General features: G+C 38.9%; 2 protein-coding genes and 1 long non-coding RNA gene across 7 annotated transcripts; 1 reads left to right on the plus strand and 2 right to left on the minus strand.

The window, feature by feature from the left end:
* The first annotated feature begins 287 nt into the window (after window positions 1–287).
* Window positions 288–14582, plus strand: LOC122354249 (constitutive coactivator of PPAR-gamma-like protein 1). The gene is given in 18 exon segments (XM_043252403.1): window positions 288–1173; window positions 2910–3156; window positions 3733–3815; window positions 4656–4784; window positions 5470–5560; window positions 6340–6404; window positions 6483–6739; window positions 6999–7083; window positions 7201–7422; window positions 7518–7689; window positions 8708–8957; window positions 9113–9227; window positions 11100–11309; window positions 12306–12382; window positions 12384–12493; window positions 12705–12846; window positions 13002–13098; window positions 13431–14582. Coding segments are annotated over 18 exon segments (3138 nt in total). The 5' UTR covers window positions 288–699; the 3' UTR covers window positions 13743–14582.
* A 2531-nt stretch (window positions 14583–17113) lies between these two features.
* LOC122354622 lies at window positions 17114–23205 on the minus strand. Of its 5 annotated transcripts, none has more exons than XR_006252134.1 (3): window positions 17931–17973; window positions 17790–17853; window positions 17114–17377 (listed from the first exon to the last, which is right to left on the minus strand). XR_006252134.1 is itself a non-coding variant. In XM_043252880.1 (3 exons), exon 1 carries the CDS (start codon window positions 23172–23174, stop codon window positions 22239–22241), a length of 936 nt encoding a protein of 311 aa, XP_043108815.1. In that variant the 5' UTR covers window positions 23175–23205; the 3' UTR covers window positions 17114–17377; window positions 17790–17853; window positions 21834–22238. The 5 variants fall into 5 exon arrangements, 3 of the variants coding, with proteins under 3 accessions (XP_043108815.1, XP_043108816.1, XP_043108814.1); XM_043252880.1 differs by lacking the exon at window positions 17931–17973 and adding an exon at window positions 21834–23205; XM_043252881.1 differs by lacking the exons at window positions 17114–17377; window positions 17931–17973 and adding exons at window positions 17618–17662; window positions 21834–23205.
* Window positions 23206–23343: 138 nt separating this feature from the next.
* LOC122354623 lies at window positions 23344–24835 on the minus strand. Its single transcript, XR_006252135.1, has 3 exons — window positions 24529–24835; window positions 24388–24451; window positions 23344–24260 (listed from the first exon to the last, which is right to left on the minus strand). It is a non-coding gene; the product is annotated as an uncharacterized LOC122354623 (long non-coding RNA).
* Window positions 24836–24920: the final 85 nt, after the last annotated feature.

The raw sequence follows: 24920 nt of genomic DNA on the forward strand, positions 1-24920 counted from the left end.
TCAAATATAAATAACGAACTGGCGCCCTCTATGGACCGAAACTTAAAAACTATTTGCGCTCAACCAGACCCTCAACCAACAGCCAGACTCCAACTATTAAAAACGTGAATTGTTTTTATTATAAAACCATTAACTAATAGCGATGGACAATCACTAGAAGGTTTAAAAAAAATGTTTATTTAGAAATGTTAAAAAGTTACGCTCGACTAAAATGTCCAGCACATAAACGGAAGTATATAGATAGTTGTACGTTCTAGTTTTATACTAACTTTAAAACGCGAGACGTTTATAAAAGTGACAGTATCGTAACGTGCAACAGTTCTCCAGGCGAGCCGCGCCCACTGAACTCCAGACTCCTCCTCCGGTGTGACTGTACGTGCCCTGCGTCTCTGCGCTCCTCTCTTTCCCCAACACACCAGACACATCCAGACCACAGACATGGCTCCGTAAGGGTGCACATGGCGGCTAGCAGCCATGAACCAAAAAACAACTCACCAAAAACTACAGATGCATCTCCGATTTGACTGATTTTCGATTGATCAACTTCCACATCCGCCGCAATATTCTTCAGTCCGGTTTTCAGCATTCGGGAGAGGGCTGCTCGCTTGCAACTCTCTCTTGTCTCCATTTCCTCCAGACAATTTTACGTTCTTACTCAACCCGAAATAACAGTAGACATCATATTGTACAACAACAATCATGGGTGTGCAGGGTTTCCAGGAATACATAGAGAAGCACTGCCCCAATGCCGTGGTGCCGGTGGAGCTCCAGAAACTCGCCCGCGGGAGTCTGGTTGGCGGCGGCCGGCAGAGACCCCCTCAAACACCGCTCCGGCTGCTAGTGGACGCCGAGAACTGCCTGCACCGGCTCTACGGCGGCTTTTACACCGACTGGGTTAGCGGGGGCCAGTGGAACCACATGCTCGGGTACCTCGCCGCCCTCGCCAAAGCCTGTTTCAACGGCAACATCGAGCTGCTAGTGTGCTTCAATGGCGCCCTGGAGAAAGGCCGTCTCCACGAGTGGGTCAAGCGACAGGTGAACGAGAGGCAGACCGCCCAGCAGATCGTCAGCCACGTCCAGAACAAGGGTACCCCGCCGCCCAAGGTCTGGTTCCTGCCCCCGGTGTGTATGGCCCACTGCATCCGCCTGGCGCTCCTCAGGTTCCACATCGGGGTGAGTAGCGACATATGCAGCCATTAGCTTAGCAGAACCAGACCCAGATCAAGTGAAGTGCTCGTTTTACAAGACAGCAGGAGGTCAGCTAGCAGGTGGCCTAGACAGCTTTTTTTCTTTCTTGTGCATTTACATAAACAAAAACAGTATAAGATCGCGTGCTGGTCTTAAGCGGGTCTCTCAGCCTAACCAAGCTGAAAAGTTCCCCAAACCCGTCTGAAACCAGCAATTAGACCAGACTGGCTAATCAAACTAAGCTGTCAGTGAAACGGTTTTGTTCAGATCTGAATCGAGACTTGGCCTGCCTGGTGTTCGTCATGTAAACAGACATGTCCAAACTAAGATGAGCAGCTGGTTTATGCTGGTCTCTCAGCCTGGCCGAGATGAGAAGTTGCCAAAACCAGCAAGTAGACCAAACTAGGCTTGCATTATTCACATGTAAACCAGTGTAGGTCTTAAATCATGAAGCATGTACGTGTTAAAACCAAGATTAGCATCTGGTTTGTTTTTTCCCCTGATTGAGTGAGTGAAGCAGTTCGGTACCTTTCTAGAACCAGACCGGCAGATGATGGTTTGAGATGTTTTATTTCTTTTATTCAGGCGTGCGGGGAACACGGAGATGTCGGCAGCATAGGACGTAACTGTCACCTTAGTTCATGAGCTGGTGTTTTAGAAACGTGTTTAAAAGCAAATCCAAAAGTGTGCCCAGTCTTTTAATGTCACATATTTGAATGCACCTAACAGTTAATGCAAAATCTAAAATACTGCACATTTTTACCCCTTGGTTCGTAATTATATTACAGAAGAATCAAAGTTAACCGATTAAAAGCAAGCACACGAGAATAGACACAAAAAAGACAAGATTTAAAAATCGAGCAATGCGGTATTGAGCAATTATTGGATATATAGTACTCAAAATATTAAATATTTTCTCCTGCATCTTCGACAATAATTCTAGATGCAATATATATCTACGCATTAGTAACCTAATGAAGTAACAACCAAATACAAACCTCTCAGAATAGAATAAAACATGCATTTGTGTGTGGATGCTGAAATGAAGCCATGTAGTAGTAGGTTGTGCTGGCAAAAGTAAGCGCTACCTCTGCTCCGCTGTGATTGGCCGATGTGCCACACTCTTGTGACACAAGAATAGTAAGCACTGCTCTGTGATTGGCTGCATGCTCCCTGCGTCACTTCAGCTGAGATTTAGCAGCCGTACAGGCTGTGACTAAGTTTATTGGCCCTGTTTTGAGCAGGAGACACATGATGAATTTGCATTTATTTATTTAGTTCATTTTTTCAGAGGACTGTCGGCGTAAGTGTTTTTGGATCGTTGATATTTGATATTGATACTACTAGGATTTTCTATCCACTTATGTCCCGTACTCGTAAACATCGGATCAATTGAGACTTTCATTTCAACGTGGGGCAGAATATCATTGTGTTAAAAATGTATGTCGCTTCCTATCAGTTAAAGCCCAGTGAACATCCTCTTGCACAATGCATAGTTTTAAAAAAGAATCATCTCTTCATTGATCTGTTCAAATAGTGCTAATCGATTAAAGCGTTTGAGAAAGAAACCATTGTATGATGCAATTAGAAATAACATTTCCCAGACTAATCGTGCCCCGCATCCTTTCATGGGAATCTGTGAAAGCCTGCAGTATGGTCAATTTCATCAATGTAAATTTGTTTTTCTAATGAGCCTTCCTGTAATTTGCTTTCTCACTCAGGTTGTCCAGACCATCGAGGATCATCACCAGGAAGTGATTGCCTTATTTCGAAAAAATGGGTTCCATGGCCTGGTTGCCTATGACTCTGATTATGCCCTGTGCAACATCCCATACTACTTCAGTGCCCATGCTCTCAAACTTAGCCGCAACGGCAAAAGCCTCACCACCAGCCAATACCTGATGCACGAAGTTGCCAAGCAACTTAATCTCAATCCAAATCGTTTTGTCATTTTTGCTTCACTTTTAGGTAGGTCTGTTAGATTGCTTGTCAGTTTTCAAGTCACCTACATTGGCCCTCTTTGCCTAATGCATGCTCTTAGTCCTACTGAGAAAGATTCAGCTGTGCGTGTTTCTGTAAATACAAAATAGTTTTATTGTTGTAATGTTGCAATGTTATATACATAAGGTTACTAAAAAGATTTCTATTTAAAAAAAATCGTGGTTACGAGAAAAATACTAAGCGGTGTGATTGTTTATAATAATAAAAGGGAATTTTTATTTGAGCAGCGAGCTAAAAAATAGTAAATTCTTTTTTTAAATAATAATAATAAAAATTTATTATAAACAATGCTGCAGTTTTTAGTGTCGAACTTTTTATGCATTTATTTTTGGATCAAATAAATGCTTCCTTTTGATAAAATGTAAGATAAAGCGAGTAAAATTATGCATAAGCCATTTGTGAATGGATTTATTTATTTAGTATTTATTTAACTATATTAATTCGTTTTTTTAATTTATTTTTTTAAGGCACTTATAATGAATTGTAATGAAATTGAAGGTGTGTGCTTCTCGATACATAATTAACTAAATTACATTTTCATAGGGAATCACATACTGCCTGATGAAGACTTGGCTGCCTTTCACTGGAGTTTACTTGGCCCTGAGCACCCTTTAGCATCCTTGAAGGTAAAACCATTTATTAAAAAAAATAAATTGTCATTTACCTGTTTATATAATACCCGAGTAGACAAATAGCTATTTAAGAAATTCAAACGCGTGCATTCAGCCTTGCTCCGTTCTTGTTGAATGTTCTGTTTTGCTTGTAAATGCATCACACAATGGAAATAAATGCGTTGTGTATAATAATTCAAAGACTTCAAGTTTTTTCTACATTGACTAAAACGTGTTTAAAGGGTGAAAAAAATAAGACTTCAGTTCTCATTAGATTCCCTCAGATATAAGCCTCTGTGACCAGTTTCCTTGACAACCAGATTGAAATGAGGTCTGGCAAATAACTTATCAGGACCATGAAAAATCACTTCGGCATTGTCCTCAACACGTACCCTTTTGGCGTTTAAATACTCGTTCTTTGAAGTTGGTCTAAACAATCGAGCACTGCGATTGTAAAAGAAAGAGTTGAGCCGAGTAATGGCTTCATGCGTAACCTTCTGTTATCTTCTTTTAGTGTTGGTGTTGCTTGACAGATGGCTTTATTGATTCACTGTGCACTAGAATAGAGTGGGTTATACTCTATTTTAACACCTGGCTTTTTTTTACTTTTTGTGCTTTCACTCTCAGTTCATTTTAGCATATGTCTGTGTTTGTGCCTATAGTTGACAATTACTTGTGCAAAACCCCCGCGGCAGTTTATGATAGGCGTTGTCAGTTAAGCAGATTAATCTAATGTGTGTTTTTGTAAATTTGTCACGCTGTACCTAGTCAGATATGTACTCCTATGATGCCCATCACATTTTAAGCAGAAGGAGCTTTTGCTGGGGGTGTGATGGGTTGTTTTCTCTGACGCAGGTCCGTGCCCACCAACTCGTTCTTCCTCCATGTGATGTTGTCATAAGAGCCGTGGCAGACTATGTCCGCAACCTACAAGATGTCCATGACCTGGAAGCTATCGCTAAAGACATATTCAAGCACTCCCAGGTAACGCACCGTTGTTGCACATTTAACAAGATAAATAAACCCCAAAATTGTACGTTTTATCACCCTTTACTCAACCCCATGTAGGGATGCATAATTAATTGGAAAAAACTAAATTGTGATAGGGCTGTAAAAAGCAAAAAAAAAGGATTTAAGCAATATCACATAAGCAATACACACGAGTAGGCGTGAGATATGGCTGTATATTGACACGCTGTGAATCACAGTTTCACTATAAAAGTCTTTACCGCTGACTCAGGCCCCGTGCACATGAACGCAGCTTTTTCTACACTGTTTGGCCAATGTCGGACAGTGTTACCAACTTCTTTCAATGAAAAGTAGCTAAAGCTAGCTTGAAAAGTTGCTAGATGATGTCAGCGATAATAAGCCTTTTCTTGACGTCAATACATCATAATATCTACGCCTCCATGTCACATACTGTATTTTAATGCAGCCAAATTCTCAATATAATTCAATATATTAATTATAAATATGAATAGATTCAATTCTGTGTGTGTGTGTAATTTTTAATATATATATATATATATATATATCATGCCTTGCGCATGCATGCATGCGAAGTCATTTTGTTTCAACATTTGGATGAGTAAAGGATGCCAAAATGTTGGTGGAACTACAATCTTTTAAGAGTTGTGGACGCTGTTAATTCTGTTGCTTTGCATTCTAGTCTCGAACCGATGACAAAGTTGTCCGTTTCAAAAAAGCAGTGGAGTATTACGCCACCGCCAGCAAGCCCCCTCACTTTCCCCCCTATTTAGGTAAGATTGTCTATATTTTTGATTTTCCCTCTCTGACAGAACGACATCTGTTCTTGTTAAGTTCTTGGAGCAGGACAAGTGTACTAATGCTCGCCCGGTGTTGTGTTTTCCTGTCTGTGTTTGAGGCCAGGTTTAAGAGGCACCCTCTGTCTCTTTCTTAACCGTCTCTCAGTCTCAGCCCTCACAGTAATGTGAGAAATTTTCCCACTTGCCTCAGACCTTGTGTGCACTTGGATTGGCCGCTGTGCCCTGTGCATACAAATGGGCTTCTTTAGAAAGGACTCTCGCACAGGGAGCCGCTAGTCTGGAAAAACTCTCTTTAGCTCGCCTGAAAACTTTCAACAGGTTCATTGAAAGGATAGTAGTTGAACATTATGGGATGAGAGAATAAAATTCGCATCTTCCAATTAGCGAGAGCATTTTGACACATTATAGTGGTTGTCTTGTAGAACTGTAATAGTCCTTTGATCAAATTAAGACTTTTTGGGTGATTTTTAAATGATCTGGTGTTGCTGGAATGGTATGGATGCGGGCTGTATTTCATATACGTCACTGCGTCTCTGTGCCTACACACATTTTGAATGCATCAAGGTCAGTTTCCATGGTGGGTGGACATGCGGTATAACGAGAATCTCAGGGCTTTTTTAGCATTAAAAAAAAATATGTATCTTTTCTGGGAATGGTTGTTTTTCTTTCCAAGTTTCTCTACATGTTTTCAGTTTTTGCTCCAGAGATTGAACCGGGCTCTTTTTTTTTTTTCTACGTTTGTATGCCCACAGTCAGACCAAATCAGATGGGATTGCCAGCAGCACCGCAAATGCTTAACATTCCCGGCAAGCCTGGGGTGAGTAAAATTTCACCATTACGGTCTACAGAGAATGACTCGCGACTGACACGTACACGTTTCTGTTCTTTCTCCCAGGTCCAGCATGGCTATTCCGGCCCTCCGTTGGCCGAGCCTGTCCATGATGTGGACCCGTCAGGTAAAGGGCTCCTAGAACAGAATAGCTACAGCAACATTCCTAATGACGGGAAGCAGCACACGCCGCTCTACGAGAGGTTGTCCCCCATCAACTCTGCTCACGGCGGCAACTCCAACCACACAGACCCAGCCTTCTTCATCACCTCATCCACATCCTCGTCCTCCGAGAATGAAGAAAACACAGGCTCCACTGCCAAGTGAGTAATCGAGAACAAGGGAATTTAAACTTTAAAACCACTAAAAATTCGTTTAAATGTAATCTTTTGTAAATTACAAAATCAGTATCCAGCTTTTCATCAGCATCCAGCCTAAATTCACTTGTAGCACTTAAAATGTTTTGTTTAATTTACTCAGACAAAATATCTTAATCTGTTACTGGGAAAAATACGAAAATATGGGTTATTGGTATCTGGCTGAATTTTAATATTGGTGAATCCATTTCATTCTGAAATGCAGCCATGTAAGTGACCATAAGGGATGGGACAAACAGAGAAACCAGATGGACAACATCCCAGAAGGAGACCATGGGGACCAAAATCAAGTGGGTCGACATTTTAGCTCTGTGTTAAAATATTGCATGCCTGTTAAAAGATAATTTGGTAGACAATCGTGATACAATAATGTTATGTCCATTTGTATTCTTTCATTTCTCTTTCAGTCTGATCCTTCTGTGACCTCCCCTGTAAACCAAGGCCCAGAGGGGAAAGGTCACATAGGGGTCAATGCCCAAATTCCATCCCTCCTTTCTATGCCAACGAGAAATCACATGGATATTACCACCCCCCCTTTACCAGTGGTGGCACCAGAGGTGCTACGAGTCGCTGAGCACAGACACAAAAAGGGCCTCATGTACCCATATATTTACCATGTTCTTACAAAGGTCAGCTTTTAGTTACTAGCAATTCCGTTGTAACTTTGAAACTGCCGCTCGTTACACTGTTACGGTTAACGGTGTTTGATGGTTATTTTTTGCAGGGTGAGATAAAGTTATCTGTCACCATAGAGGATGAAGCTAACAAAGACCTGCCCTCTGCGGTGCAGCTGTACCGGCCAGTACGTCAGTATGTTTACGGGGTGCTCTTCAGCCTGGCAGAGGCCAAAAAGAAGGCAGAGAGACTTGCCATGAGGAGAAATCGCCTCCCCGATTGTAAGTAATACAGAAATTCCCAGCTAAATTGGAACAATCCAACTTTTTAAACAATCGTAAGTAACACTAATAAGGAAAATTGTCTCTAACAATTGTCTTTGTTTTTGGAACCACCAGTTTTTGTGTTTTCGAAGTACTTAAGCAATTTGGTAAGCTATTGGCAATTTGGCAGATTTATGAATTACAACATTGTTACATAACCCTCTTGGAACAGCCATCTGTTTAGTGTAATTACTATTCATGAGGCATACCTTTACCAATCCATCTGCATCTACGTCATCGCAGCACATTGCATCTTCTCTGATGTTATTATTCAAAATTTCAAAAATAGGGCGTACATAAATATAGCCTTTGATGCAGATATGGTGTTAAAAAAATAAACAATGAGAAGAAAAATAGCTGCTCAGGAAAAGGCATTTAAATGAGTAAAATAGCCTAACCTGTGTAGTCACAAACTATTCTGAGGTCTAAATCAACTGATAAATGTTACTAATGAATTGTTAGTTATTTTGACATGATCTGTTCTCAATTCTCAACCTTGTTCTCAATGCCTAAAATTTCTCCTGGGGCCTGTAGATGGCTGATTTAATTATTCAGAGAGTGCACTTGAGTGTTGACATTAGCTTGTTATTCTAGGTTGTAACTGGGCACATTCATTTCGATAATTACCATCATTCAAAAACTAATATTAGCTCTGTTAATATTGACATCCTTTTTTTTCCTGGTTTGATATTAGAATACAAGATATGGAAATAGAAGAGGGAAACACTGTTATTCAGAATTGTAATTTTTTTTTTTATTAGCCAAACCTTTCAAAGCAGATCCACTATGAGCTCAGGAGTTATACTGTATATGCTATTATGACAGGAGTAGGCAGAAAAAAAGATTTATCGAATTCATAGTGGAAAAAACTTAACTACCAATTCACCAATCTAAATATTTTTGATATAATATGAATTTTTTTATAAATGTATTTGGCAAATACCTCAGTTAAGCTTTTTTGATCCTATCTTTGTAGATCCAACTGTTATAATAAAAGAATGGGCTGCTTACAAAGGCAAATCTCCACACACCCCTGAACTAGTGGAAGCTCTACCCTTCCGGGAGTGGACCTGCCCAAACCTGAAGAAACTCTGGCTGGGCAAGGCAGTAGAGGACAAGAACCGGAGGATGAGGGCTTTCTTGGCCTGCATGAGGTCGGACACTCCAGCTATGCTAAACCCTGCCAATGTCCCCACACCTCTTATGGTGCTGTGTTGCGTTCTACGGTGAGAATCGAAACCATTTTTTGAGACATAAAAAACATTGTGAAATATTTTTAAATGGTTTCCTAGAATTACAAATGGTTTAATCCATTGCAGAAAGGGCCTTCAGTATCAGCTCTTCAGCTCTTGTGTTTTCACTCCTTTGTGTTTTACCTCAGGTTTATGTTACAATGGCCAGGAGTAAGAATTTTGCGTCGTAACGAACTTGACGCTTTCCTAGCTCAAGCACTTTCTCCTAAACTTTATGAGCCTGACCAGCTGCAGGACCTGAAGGTGATTTATGTAGGGAATGGTGCATGAGGAGTGTCCAGAGAATACCCACAATCCCACATTAAAGGCCCGTTCACATCAAGGCATATGTGACTAAACATCATGAAAATAAAAACTCTCAAAATAAGAATTTTTTTTTCTAAGGAACATGAAATTTGGCCAATATGATAACAGTAACAAAAGTAAAGAAAGGGATGTGTGCTATAATTATAATTGACTTTTTAGTTGTGTTCCTTCAAAACAATATTTTTATTTCAATCTAACTCCTTAACAGAATATTTATTAATATAATATTAATAATTTAACTTCAACCATTTGTAGTTTGGATGCCAGAATTAAAGGAATAGTTGACCCCAAAATGAAAATTGTCATCATTAATTCTCAAGTAGTTCCAAACCTGTATTTCTTTGTTTTTCTTGTACACAAATGAAGATATTTGGAAAAGTTTAAAACCAGACTGTTTAGACCCAGACTGGGTCACCATTGATTTCCATAGTAGTAAAAAAATCCTATAGAAGTCAATGGTGACCCAAAACAGCCTGTTTACAAACTTTTCAAAATATCTTCCTTTATGTTTAGCAGAACAAAGTAATTCATATAGGTTTGGACCTATTTGAGGTTGAGTAAATCATGGCAGAATTTTCATTTTTGGGTGAACTTTTCCTTAATTTTTAAATACAAATGTTTTAGCCTCTGAAAGATTTAAATATATTTAAAATATATTTAAAATTATTAAGAATACTGTTAAGGAGTTAATAGATAACATATATATTTTTAAAGGAACGCCACTATTTTTTTCTAATTTCAACTTCCCTAGAGGTAAACAGTTGTTTAACAGTTGTTGAATCCATTCGGCCAGTCTCCGGGTCTTGTGGAGCACTTAGCATAGACCATTGCAGCTTAGCATAGATCACTGAATCTTTGAGAGCATAGCTCCTAGTCATATCAGCCTAGAAAATCACAACTTTTCATTTTCCGTCAATCTTAGTACACAATGTATCTCTGAAAGTGTCAAGTTTAAATATCGAAACTCTCGTTATTTTTGAGCGAGATGCCAATGGGCTAATCAAATTCAATGATCTATGCTAAGCTGCTGCTAAAAGTGCTTCCACCTGACCCAGAGATCGGCTGAATGAATTCAAAAACGGTAAAAGTCAATTGTTTAACTCTGGAGGAGTTGGAAAATGAGCCCATTTTCAAAAACAGTGGCATGTTTCTTCAAAGATCGTGTATGATGTTTCACATTCAGATTTGGTGTGAATGGCCCATAGTTCTTTTAATTTAGTTTATTTATTAATCTGTAAAAGATATATTTGTACATTAATGTATTTAAAGCAATACATTTTAGGTATTTTTTTTTTCTGGATACTTCTTACTTTGTAAGAACTCTTGCCAGGCTGATTGGCCTTAATGCTTTGTAAAAGCATGTTTTCATCTGATAGTCAGCTTTGCGGGGGAAAAGACATGGCATTTGAGCAACCTGAGTGCTAGGAATGTAGTCTTTTTGTGTAGATGGTTTACTTAGCGAGCTGAGCTGCTTTTTTCCCCTGCTTATTTCAGTCTGTGGCTGAGCCCATAAAAAAAAAAATGTAAACCATCCACACAGCAGGCTGTGCTGTGTCGTGGCTGTCCATGTCTGTCAGTCTGTCGATGTACTTGCTTTTAAACCGCTGCTGCCATTGCTGGTTGCTCTCAATGGCTAAATTGGCTGGATTGGTTTGTGCATTTAGTCTACATGTATGGATAGATGTGTTCATGCTTGCTTTGTGCTTTGGCTGAGGGGGAAGGGGTTGTAATCTGCTGGGTGGTTTAACATGTAGCTGCTTATTTAACCTTAAGAGCTTTGTTTGACTGTCACTGCATCTGTCGCGGCAGATTGATAACCTGGATCCACGCGGTGTTCAGCTGGCTGCTCTTTTTATGAGCGGCGTGGATATGGCGCTGTTTGCCAATGACGTGTGCGGGCAGCCAATTCCCTGGGAACACTGCTGTCCATGGATGTATTTTGATGGCAAGCTGCTACAGAGTAAACTCATCCGGGCCAGCAGGGACAAGGCCCCACTCATTGACCTCTGCGATGGTCAGGTACAACCGGCACAGCACAGCACCGCTGTGTTTTTTTTTTTATGTTCATAAGAGGTTCAAAGCCATTACTGACAGAATGATTTAACACTGACCTCAAACTGACACACTAGATTGAAGTACTACAGCAGAAAAGATTGATGATAGAATGGTGTGATGGGGATGGATTGAAACCAATTATGGCTTCAGTGCGTTACCAGCCTCTGGTCCTTTTTTTTTTTTTTTTTAGATCGAGACCAATTTTGGCTTTGGTACACAGCAGACTTTGGTACTTCATTATTGATACTGATACCTGAGGCAACAAATAAACAACCTTGGGTGGCTGAGGAAATTCAAGAATGGATGTCAATAGATTTAGTAATTCCAGGTCAATAATAACAATAGTAATAATGCTAATTATTACTATATAAATTTTTTGTTATTATTTCATTCATTTAGTTTCTTTTAAAGAGTAAAAGGAACATTTTAAAAAAATCATTCCAAAAATAGTTTTTGGTAAATCATATTACTACTATTATTAATCATATTACTACTAAAGTGATTAATAATATTTCTAGTACTGCTGTTCAAATGTTTGAGGTCAATTAATACTTTATTCTGTGAGTTTGAATTATTTTGGCAAGTAATACATACATATAGATGTATTTGGAGGTGAAATGGTAATTGTTTAGCTTGTAGTCTTTAGTGCACTTTCATTTATGGTGCCTCTAGCTCATTGTAATTTATTGCTCAGCTGTTAAACGTTAATCCACAGTGTTGTATTAGTTGATATATATATATATATATATATATATATATATATATATATATATATATATATATATATATATATATATACATATATACATACATACATATATACATATACATATATACATACATACATACATATATACATATACATATATACATACATATATACATTTTTATTAATTAACTTTTTTTTATTTTATACATTTTTTTAAATGAAAAGTTGCATGTTTCGCCTTGTGATCCCAGACTGAATTAGTTGCCAAGGTGGAGAAGATGCGTCAGAGTATCCTGGAGGGTCTGAACTTCTCTCGCCACCCCAGCCGATCGCATTCCCCCTCCACCCCCACACGCAATGCCTTTCTACCCCCCCAACAGCACCTTCTACCCTCCACCTCCTCTGCCCCCACTGCAGGGTAGAGGCAGGGGCATGCCTGGTAAGAATGATTGCTAGACTAATTGGCACATACCAAACAGCCTTTTATTAGTAATTGATTATTTCATAGTTCAGTTGTGATGCTGTTTTAGAAGTTACATGTTAATGTAATGTTTACTGCTAGCTTTTAAAAGTGAGAAACAACCACTGAGTGGCTTTGTGAACTTGGTCAATCAGTTATTAAAGTTGTTGTTAATTTCACTCCTCTGAAGTAGGGCTTCAAGCCATCCCCTCACAGGGTGGTAAGCTCGAGATCGCAGGCACAGTGGTGGGTCAGTGGGCTGGTAGTCGTCGTGGAAGAGGAAGAGCCTCATTTCCCATACAGGTGGTGTCAGTTGGTGGACCAACCAGAGGGTAAGCATTACATTTTCAGTCATTTTTTTACTGCCTATTTATAGATAAATTCCTGTATTGAAATGTGCGTAAATGCCTTTAATATCATGTTTAATACTTTTGTATATACTTTTTTATTTTTGATCATTTAAATCGATCTTTTTTTCGTTGAACAGTCGTCCAAGAGGCGTGATTTCTACTCCTGTTATAAGGACCTTTGGTCGAGGAACCAAATACCACACTAGAGGGTTCAAGAGTCAGGGAACATACCAGGTGAATCTTAATGTTTCCTACATTTAAAAAAAAAAAACAGAATAAATATGCTAAATAAATAGTTTTAAAAGATATAAAATAGTTTTTACATTTTTAATATATTTTATAGTATTATTGTATTTTTGATCAAATAAATGCAGCCTTGGTGAGCACAAGGTACTTCTTTCAAAAACCTTTACATTACATTAAAATCTTACTGACCAAAAAAACCTTTTAATCATAGTTGATCAGTTCCATTTGGAGTGGATTAGTTAAAATTGCGTTATTTTGGCTCAGATTTATGGATACTGACAGTAAAACATGTTGAAAATGTTAAAAATGAATTTTAACAGAGCAAGCCTGCATATGCTGCCTCAACCAATGAAGTGATAAAAGACAGAAAGAAGCCGAAGTTGGTGACCAAAACGCCACATCTGCCGTTAGAAGGGTCCACAGCAGCAGAGAACGGCTTGGTGGAGAGTAAAGAGGCAGACCAGCTCAATGGAAACGAAGGGGAAAGCAGGGCTACAAACCACCCTGAAAGTGCCTTTAGCAATGAATCTAAAATGTGCAATACTAATCCTCATTTAAATGCACTAAATGAAGATGGCGAGGGCTGCAGAGATGAAGCTCTGGAAGCCGCCGTCTTAAAAACAGAAGAGTAAACCTATTTTTATAGAGAGGGTGAAGGTTGATGGAAGGTTACGTGTTATGGAATATCTGGAAGGATGGAAGACCTACAGTTGGTGTACATTTTTTCCTCTCCGAAAGTGATAAAATGAGGACTTACGAATTTTTGAAATCCCTCTTTGACATCAGCGAGTTAAAACCATAAAGTTCTGATGAGGAAGCCTCTCGGTAAAACATAGATATACAAGTCATATAGAGAATCGTACCAGTTTGATGATAAAAGACGGTGTTCTCCCTCGTCAGCGATATTGCGCGTTTCAAAACTGGTTACATGAAATTATTTCACTTTCTCGATGAAATGCAGAAACCGAAAATACAGATTTTCATTTGCCAGTCTTTTAGTTTCAGTAAGTTGAGATTCAAGTACCATATATATATTTGCCATTGTAATTGAGTTTGTATTGTCACAGTAAATGCTTTTTTTTTTTTTTTTTTTTATTGTTTGAAAACGTAAAACTCACGATTTGAAAAAGACAAAACCAAGATCGCGTTTCTCCTGTGTCATCACTGTGAGTTTACCTGTGTTTTAAACGTGCGGGTGTTTTGACATTGAGTAACTAGTATTACCGCTGCATCTTAAGTTCTGACGAGCTCAAAATGTCACGCATTAGCGATTATAGGTAACGTCAGGAAATGGTTAGACAATTGTCACGAGTTGCAAATGAGCTCTCGAAAAAACACCAGTGTCTCTTTCCGTGTCAGAAAATGCCATGCACCAGTGGTCTGTTGAATCAAATGTAGCACATTAGTACAACTGTCTCAGCTAAACTTTCTGCATGGCTCATGATTAAAAAAAAAAACAAAACAAAAAAAAACAAACAAGCGAAATGGTGTGTAGTTATGATGCATGTTCTCCTATTTCTTCCCTCATTACAAATACCGTGCCCATTTGCAAAATTTTAAAAAGGCTGATAATCAGTAATAGTCCTATAAAAGGTGTTAACGGTTAGTCGGTAACTGATTTGCGCTAACCTTAAGTTTATTATTTCTGTGATTTATTGACCTCTGTTGTATTTACTCCAACATTTATCTAGCCACTTTAAATATTGTTAATCCTGGTGTACTCATCACTGTATGCATTATTCTCTGTTGCTGTTTTCCACATTCATACTAGCAAATCATCTCCGGAAAAAATTATCTTTTTAAAAAATAAAGAAAAAAAAAAGGCTTCGATCTTAAATTCTACCCCCTTTTCTTAGCTCGGAACACGTTTCGCGAAACGTTCGACCTCCCATTTGAGAATTTAGCCTAAGCAAGTACACTTGTAATCATTTTGATGTTTACTTTAGTGTTTTGAGAATTTATAAACGTACTTCTAAACGAGAATCATTACTTCTCCATCTAATACTGATGCTTTTCATCGCACTATTAGTGATCAGAAATATGGTGTATTCCCCTCAGTCCCCTGCCGCAAGTCTAAATAGGTTTCCTTGATGTAAGTTGATCGGAGTTTCTTCCTAACTTATGGGTTGTAAAAGAATGAACTACTGTTGGGTTTGAGTGATTGTTGATGGTTTGTGGTGTGATGTATTTGAAGGAAATTGAATGCAACTTACAATGCTTAATAAAAGTCTTTATTCTTTTAGAATAATTAGTTTTGTATGTGTGTGTTTTTAAGCGTCACGCTGTCTTCGATTTTATACTACAGGTTGGGCATGCCTTTATCATGTTTTCACACGGCTTATTACGGCTTTGCAACAGCGCAGGGCTATTTTCGGCCCCTGCTGGAGAATAAACTGTCAAGTCATGATCTTTAGTAAAAGCTCCACGAAAACAGCAATGTTTGATAACAGGGTTTGCGCAGGCTTCAGAATTGTCTGAAAACAGTCATTATTTAACCTTCCATAGACAAAGGCCTAAATTCACAAGTTAGGGCACTATTTTTTTTTGGATGCAAAACAGTGTTATTGTGGTTTTTTCTTTCCTGTACAGATATATTAGCATCCTTTTACTTCAGAAGCAAACTGAACATTGAAAGTTTTGGTCTGGAGAAACAAAATAAACATTTATCAGTGTGGTGTGAAAACTTGTTTTCCCTTTAATTACGTTTGTCTGAGCCCACTGGCAGATATTTGTTCTTGTAATCATAAACTAACTTTATGATCACTTTCCTTATAAAACAAGACTTGTAAATGTGTTTTAAGAATCTTTAGACATTTGCACTGAAAAACCGAAATACTGATGAGGAACGTAAATTTTTTTTGCAAGTTGTATTTTCAAACTTTAAAGCATTGCTAATACAGGACATTCATATTTCTAGATCATATACATGTATTTTGTTAAACTGTTTTTACTTCGTCTTGAAAAGGTCATGTCTTACCTTTCCAAAGCCCTGTGTAGATATTCATAAATATTTGTATAATTACAAACAAAAAAAACACACCACTTTGTATTCTGCAAAACAAGTGCCTATTTTAATCCTGCTTTTCATTTCCGCTTTTCTGAGTTTGACACTGTGGCAGCCCTGAGAACGATAAAAAGTTGTGACATTCAGCACACTGAGAGGTGGAAGTCAGATCTCTTTCTCAAACCATCTAGCACCACCAATAGGTCGATCTATAACTGAACTGTGTGAACACAGATGACACGATTTGATTTTAATATTCACCTAGATAAACCACTGGAGTATTTCATTTATTTATATATATATATATATATATATATATATATATATATATATATATATATATATACATATATATATATATATATATATATATATATACATATATATATATATATATATATATATATATACATATATATATATATATATATATATATACATATATATATATATATATATATATATATATATATATATATATATATATATATATATATATATATATATATATATATATATATATATATATATATATATATATATATATATATATATATATATATATATATATATATATATATATATATATATATATATATATATATACACATATATATATATATATATATATATATATATACACATATATATATATATATATATATATATATACACATATATATACAAATTTTTAAATTGTACGTATTTTTAAGAACGTGCAAACATTCATTTTGCAATTATATATATATGTATATATGTGTGTGTATATATATATATGTGTGTGTATGTGTATATATATATATGTGTAAATGATACAATATTGTTATTAAATACATACAGTTGTGTGTCTGTGTGTGCGTGTATATATATATATATACATATATATACATATATATATATATATATATATACATATACACACACATATATATACATATTTTTAAATTGTACGTATTTTTAAGAACGTGCAAACATTCATTTTGCAATTATATATGTGGTATGATGACCAATCACTGTGTCAATAACCAAAAGAAGGGGCCATGAGGTGACTTTAAAGAATCAAATACATTTTTATTAAAGACAAGTCAAACATGTTAAAACATATCACATACCCTTTTGGATGTAAATGCCCACAAAATAAAGAAAAAGAAATAAAAGAAAACTGGCCCTAGGTGGCCACAGGTTGCCTAAGAAAGTGAAAGAAGGGCCTAGAAGCCAAAGTGTTCTCACAGCAGCCAAGCTCACAGCAATCACACTGCAAACCTACAGAAGACACAGAAATACAGTGACCAAACCACCACACAATCCCAGCCACCTTACCACTGTCATCCACACTGTGAGGGCAACCCGATAACCACACGCCGTCTAAACAAAACACAATTAACAGTGGGCAATACAAGGTACACAAACATAAAATCAACAACCAAACACATTCACTAGTACCTCAATCTCTACCACTCCGGATCTCCACACTTACAAACAAAAGGTAATAAAGAAACGAAAACAAAACAATATTTTAACCATAAAGTAAACGGTAACCATGCATCCCTAAAAGGGGAAAACAGTCCATTACAAACAGAAAAATCAACAGAATTAGAGAATTCATTAAATAAGATGCACTCACTTTCCAATTTAAAAATAAATAAAAACCCTTTTTCATTAAAACGTTAAATACCTTTCACATCCACTATTTCGACAAGATGGTCAGGCCACAGTCAGGCAATAATCCAGTCACACCACTAAAATAAAAAGGCAGATAATTTAATTAAAACAAAACACCTATAAACAAAATCAATATGACCAGACTTCTACCTACTATTAGTCGGTACAGCATATTCTCAGTTCTCAGCAACGCTCCATGTATTTAAGTGGCAATGATTATCTGCGCTCATATCCCCAAAGTAACATCTACCACAACATCAATTCATTATGCAATCGATAAAACTAACAAAGTAGTAAGAATGCATCACTCAAATCTCCTTACCTACATGCCACTCTACATTCCACGCCACCTTTCCCCAAAATCAAAACCCGGAAGTGAAAAGAACAAACACAACCTTACTACTTCCTTTTAAGAGCCCTGGGGCTGCTGGGACTTGTAGTGCCCAACCCATATCCCATTACAATCTACCCCCTTCAATTTAAATCGCCGTCCCGTCGATTACATTAGCCCCTACAACCATGGGCGAAACACTACGGTGGGGTTATTATTGGACAGCCCCATCATAAGAGGAGTAACTGGACCATTTAACTGAGTTTCACTAATGCATACAGGCCTAGGAGATGATATGGGTTTGAATGGCATCCAGCTGTTACCCTTCTTGTACGCCTTACTACCGCTTCATGTTGTGAAGGAAGATGGGCTTCAACATCACCTACTGAAGTCAAGGACAATTGATATCTTCCTGCAAAGATTGAGGTCTGGACAGAAGTTGAGCTTTATCTTGAGTAGATACACTCCCAGGCATCAATGAAATCATTACCATGTCTTCATCTGCTTCTCTAGCAGTGTCCTGATGATCAACTAGATTAGGAGGCCAGGGTCATCTGGAGAGACATAGGCTGGACGCAATTCAGAACGATGAATGTTTCTGATCCCATCAACTCCATCTGCCGGTGCGACAGCATACACAGCTCCATGTCCATCTAGACATCGAATCACTTTATAAGGGGTTGAATCCCATGCATCTTGGATCTTATTTCTGCCCTTGAAGTTATGTGCTCTCCGATACACCACCTGCCCCTCACTTAACTTTTCATGTCGCACCTGAAGATCATTTAGTCGAGCTCGGTATTCTGTAGCATACTGAAGACGTCCTCGAGCCTTGGTAAATATTCTTTCCAAATTATTTTTGTGGTCCACAACCCACTCTGCATCACTCTGGACATGACTATCCAGTCCCAGCAGAAAGTCAACAGGCAAATGGGGCTCTTGTCCGAACATAAGGACATAAGGGGCGTACCCAGTAGACTGGTGTTCTGTGGTATTATATGCAAAAACCACCTGAGCAAGATGATCTGGCCAATGACGTTTTTCCTCTGGAGGTAATGTGCGCAGCAAATCATGCATTGTTCTATTAAAACGTTCACATTGACCATTCCCTTGAGGTCGATAAGGGGTGGTGCGAGTTTTTGAAATAGCATACAATCTGCATAATTCTTGAATCAGCTTACTTTCAAAGCACCGCCCTGATCTGAATGAATTTGTCGTGGTACTCCAAATAAGTAAAACCAACGTTCCACTAAAACACGTGCCACTGTTGCTGCTGTTTGGTCTTTAGTTGATAGCTTGTGTGAACTTAGAAAATACATCAGTTAACACCAATACATTTTCAAGTCCATTTGACGCAGGTTCCAACAATGTAAAATCCACGGCCAAAATGTCTAGCGGTCTTTCTGCTGTCAGGTGTCCCATAAAGCTACGTACTTTTGGTCGCACCACTTTAGCTAGGGTGCAGCGCTGGCATTTCTTACACCATTCCTCAATGAACTTAAACATACACGGCCAATAACACCGAGTTCTCACTAAACTTGCTGTCCGCTCAATTCCTTGATGGCCATGGTCATCATGCAGGCTTGTGAGAACCCTTTCCCTGAGGACAGCTGGTAAAACAACCTGACGAATCTCTCTGTGTTCATCCTGGGGACAGAATCTCCGATACAGCACCCCTCCATCTTCACCAGCTTCCCCACTGCCGCACCAATTCAAGCACCGCTGATGACTCTACCGCTCTCTCCTGAGCATCTGGGGTCTTCGACGATCCCAATACACCAGGAATCGCCCAATAACCGGGTCAGCCTCTTGCAGGGCACCAAGATTTTCTCTAGGTTGTTCAGGGAAAACTGAAATTGTTTCACTGACCATTACATGCTGACTGTCATGAACACATTGATGCACCTCCTTCGGCATTGCAGTAGTCATAGCCAGTTCTGCCACAGACGCAATACTTTTTCTAGAAAGGGCATCCGCGTTAACATTGGAGCGTCCAGGTTTGTATTTTATTTCCAAATCAAAGTCTGCCAACTGATTAGCCCAACGCTGCTCCAATGCTCCCAGCTTCGCAGTTTGCAAATGGCTAAGGGGATTATTATCTGTATATACCAAACATTTCTGACCCAACAGGTACTCTCTGAACTTTTCTGCAACAGCCCATTTCAGGGCCAAAAACTCCAGCTTCATTGAGCTATAGTTCTGCATGTTTCGTTCAGACGGTCGTAATCCTCTACTTGCAAATGCCACTGGTCGACATTTGCCTCCATGCTCTTGAGACAAAATAGCACCCAGACCTTGGTGGCTTGCATCAATGTCCAAAATAAAAGATTTACTAAAATCAGCATAAGCCAGGACTGGAGCCTTGGTCAAAGCAGATTTAAGGGCCTGGAAAGCATTTTCACACAAGTCAGTCCATTTCGTCCCCAAATTAATCTTGGGTCGTTTATTCTTCTGTCCCCGGATCATGTCCGCTACTAATGTATTCAGGGGGGCAGCAATCTGTGAAAAATTCTTAACAAACCGGCGATAGTAACTTGCAAAACCAAGAAAAGATCGAAGTTCTTGAAGATTTTGCGGCTGGTTCCACTTAGCTACTGCTGCTATTTTCTCTGGATCTGTACTGACCCCTGTAGCAGAGACCACATGCCCCAAATAACGCACTTCTGCGCGAAAGAAGCAGCATTTGCTCAGTTTTATCTTTAAGTTCTGTTGTCTCAGACGATCCAGCACCAGCGCCAATCGTTGCAGGTGTTGCTTAACTGTTGTAGAAAAAACAATCACATCATCCAAATAAAGTAATAAAGTTTGGAAACTCTGATCTCCAAAAATTCGCTCCATCAATCTTTGAAAAGTACTTGGAGCATTGCACAATCCAAATGGCATCCTATTAAACTCAAAGAGCCCAAATGGAGTGCAAAAAGCGGTCTTAAATCGATCCTTTCAGCAACTGGTACCTGGTTATATCCACTTGCCAAATCCAAAGTTGAAAACCACTTAGCTCCAGTTAAGGCATCCAATGATTCCTCGATCCTTGGTAGGGGATAGGCATCTTTACGAGTTCTTGCATTAAGCTGGCGGTAATCTATACACATTCTTAAGGATCCATCTTTCTTCTTCACCAAAACAATTGGTGAGGCATATGGGCTACCACTCTCACCTAATAACGTGACTGTCCAACAACTGTCTAATATGTGCCTTCACTTCCTCGAACTGACTGGGCGGAATTCTACGATAACGCTGGCGCACTGGTATATCATCTATTAGGGAATTTGATGATCAATTAAATTTGAACAACCCAAATCACCATCATGCTTAGCGAAAACGTCTGAATATTTAATCAACAATCTTCTAACTTCCTCCCCCTCAGCATCTGAAAGCCCAGGGAATTCTAGCCCCTGCAAATCAGTACTGGACTCTGATGTAATAGTTTGACAATGGACAATCACTGCTTTAGGATCCTGTGATAAATCTTTCTTGAAAAAGATGTCTTGATTAGATTTCATAATTTCCGCAATAATTAAGCTACCCAATCTAATTCTTGGCGGCAAATATAAAGGTTCCATACCAACATTAACTACTGGTACATGAACCACACCTTGCGTACACTGCAACAAGGCAGGTGAAATTAATACTCCAGCAGGCAGGCCCCCACCCTCTGGACCCTGAGGTTCTAAAAAAACTACTTTACCACTTTGTATATTCTTTGAACACAAAGCAGGTACTAACCTCATCGTTCCAGCCGGAATCTGGACAGGTTGGCAGGACTGGACTCTCACATAACCAACAAATCCAGGGACGGGGGACTCCTCAGCTTGGTGACACTGAGACAAGGCATCTCTCCAGCCTAACTCTGCCTGCCTGACCTGAGGGACTGAAAATAGTGCTGGGCCATGTTTTTCAAACAAGTCATTATAACATTGTCCAATTACATTCATACCCAAGAGGCCTGGAGTAAGTGCCTTCTTCTGATGGAACAGTGTATCAACCGGATCTTTCACAACCAAAACGCTTTGCCTTGGAAGAGTTTGCCCCAACACAATCACATCTATTTCAAAATAACCCACATATGGTATTGCAAGACCATTAGCTGCTTTTAATTGAAGCCAACTACATTTTTAAGAGCATCCACCCTCAATTGTCGAAAATGTTTCTCAAAAATGACTCTGTTACAGTAGTTACCATTGACCCAGTGTCCAGTAAACATGAGATCTCAACCCCCCCCATTACCGCAGTCACAATAGGGCATTTGCCCACAAGACGCTGCAAAATAGTAGGGCACACAGGAGTTTGTGCGGCTTCACTAGCTTCCTCTGCGATCTGACTCAAGATTGCAGGAGGGGCTACACTATCAGGTTCCCCAACAGAAGTCTCATTGACATTTGCCTGAGGTGACCTAGCATTTGACTCAACAGGCCAGGATGACCGACAGTATCTGGCAATATGCCCAACTCTATTACAGCGAAGGCATCGACGTGAAGAATTCTGCCTAGTTGAAGGAACAACAGGTGGATCATTCCTCTGAGACATAAAACTATCAAAACGCTGGGTAAGGTCATTTATTTGTACTTGCTGTTGTTTTAACATCTCCTTAACCTCCTTTAAGTCTGTAGAATCCTGGAACCTAACCTTAGGCTCCATATCAATAACCCTACCATGAGTAGCGTTACACCATGACTGAGAATATAAGGCAGTTGTTTCCTTATTTCCCTCTTCCACCCACCTAAGAGCTTCACGTCGAACCTCCAGCAATGTAGAAGATGGTTTCTCCCTCACAAATCTTTTTAACTCACGCTTCAGCATTACATCTTGAACATATTCAACAAACTGATCGCGAAGCACTTTGTCAGAATTCGGAACGCTGCCTGGGTTCCCGTTAAGAATTGCATCCATCAATGACATAAGAGCATGAGAAAATTCGGTAAGTGATTCGCCTTCTTTTTGTTTTCGCTCATAAAACCTCTGTTGTAATTGCACAAATGTCCGTCTCCCCCCATACAAATCTTTTAACACTTCAAAAACAGCTTCTGGATTTTCCCTGATAGCTGAAGATTGGAGTTTTATCTCCATTCTGGCCTCCCCTCCCAGATGATCAAGCAGAAACACCCCTTTTTTCCTTATCAGACCAACCCCTACCCTCGATACACACCTTAGCCTCCTCAATCCAGTCCTCAATATTCAAGTTGGAGTCCATATTTCCATAAAACCGCGGGCACTTCCTCTCCCGAGGCACAAAAGTACCCTATTAAAAGACACTGGAGATGAGGCATTAATTACAGAAGGGTGAGGTTGGTTAGAAGCACTGCTGCCGCGCGGGGGGAGCTCTCTCCTCAGCTCCTCATTTTGTGCTTGCAAGTCCCGTACTTGCTCCCGCAAGTCTATTAGTTCTTGCTCCATATCTGTTGACGAATTATTTAGGAAGGCAATTCAGACATGAATAAAATCCATAGTCCATGAACCAGAGTCTGCGATGATCGTCTTCATGCACGGTTACCGTTTACTAACAAACAACAAAAAGAAATACACAAAAAAAAAACCCAATAAAGCAACACCTCACAACCACCTCAAAAAAAAAAAAAACAGACCCTGCCGACTACGCCAATTGTGGTATGATGACCAATCACTGTGTCAATAACCAAAAGAAGGGGCCATGAGGTGACTTTAAAGAATCAAATACATTTTTATTAAAGACAAGTCAAACATGTTAAAACATATCACATACCCTTTTGGATGTAAATGCCCACAAAATAAAGAAAAAGAAATAAAAGAAAACTGGCCCTAGGTGGCCACAGGTTGCCTAAGAAAGTGAAAGAAGGGCCTAGAAGCCAAAGTGTTCTCACAGCAGCCAAGCTCACAGCAATCACACTGCAAACCTACAGAAGACACAGAAATACAGTGACCAAACCACCACACAATCCCAGCCACCTTACCACTGTCATCCACACTGTGAGGGCAACCCGATAACCACCGCCGTCTAAACAAAACACAATTAACAGTGGGCAATACAAGGTACACAAACATAAAATCAACAACCAAACACATTCACTAGTACCTCAATCTCTACCACTCCGGATCTCCACACTTACAAACAAAAGGTAATAAAGAAACGAAACAAAACAATATTTTAACCATAAAGTAAACGGTAACCATGCATCCCTAAAAGGGGGAAACAGTCCATTACAAACAGAAAAATCAACAGAATTAGAGAATTCATTAAATAAGATGCACTCACTTTCCAATTTAAAAATAAATAAAAACCCTTTTTCATTAAAACGTTAAATACCTTTCACATCCACTATTTCGACAAGATGGTCAGGCCACAGTCAGGCAATAATCCAGTCACACCACTAAAATAAAAAGGCAGATAATTTAATTAAAACAAAACACCTATAAACAAAATCAATATGACCAGACTTCTACCTACTATTAGTCGGTACAGCATATTCTCAGTTCTCAGCAACGCTCCCGCGGTATTTGGCGGCAATGATTATCTGCGCTCATATCCCCAAAGTAACATCTACCACAACATCAATTCATTATGCAATCGATAAAACTAACAAAGTAGTAAGAATGCATCACTCAAATCTCCTTACCTACATGCCACTCTACATTCCACGCCACCTTTCCCCAAAATCAAAAACCCGGAAGTGAAAAGAACAAACACAACCTTACTACTTCCTTTTAAGAGCCCTGGGGCTGCTGGGACTTGTAGTGCCCAACCCATATCCCATTACATATATATATGTATATATGTGTGTATATATATATATATATGTGTATGTGTGTATATATATATATGTATATATATATGTATAT

This window comes from Puntigrus tetrazona, chromosome 11 (genome assembly GCF_018831695.1).
Source record: "Puntigrus tetrazona isolate hp1 chromosome 11, ASM1883169v1, whole genome shotgun sequence".
Taxonomy (NCBI): Eukaryota; Metazoa; Chordata; class Actinopteri; order Cypriniformes; family Cyprinidae; genus Puntigrus; species Puntigrus tetrazona.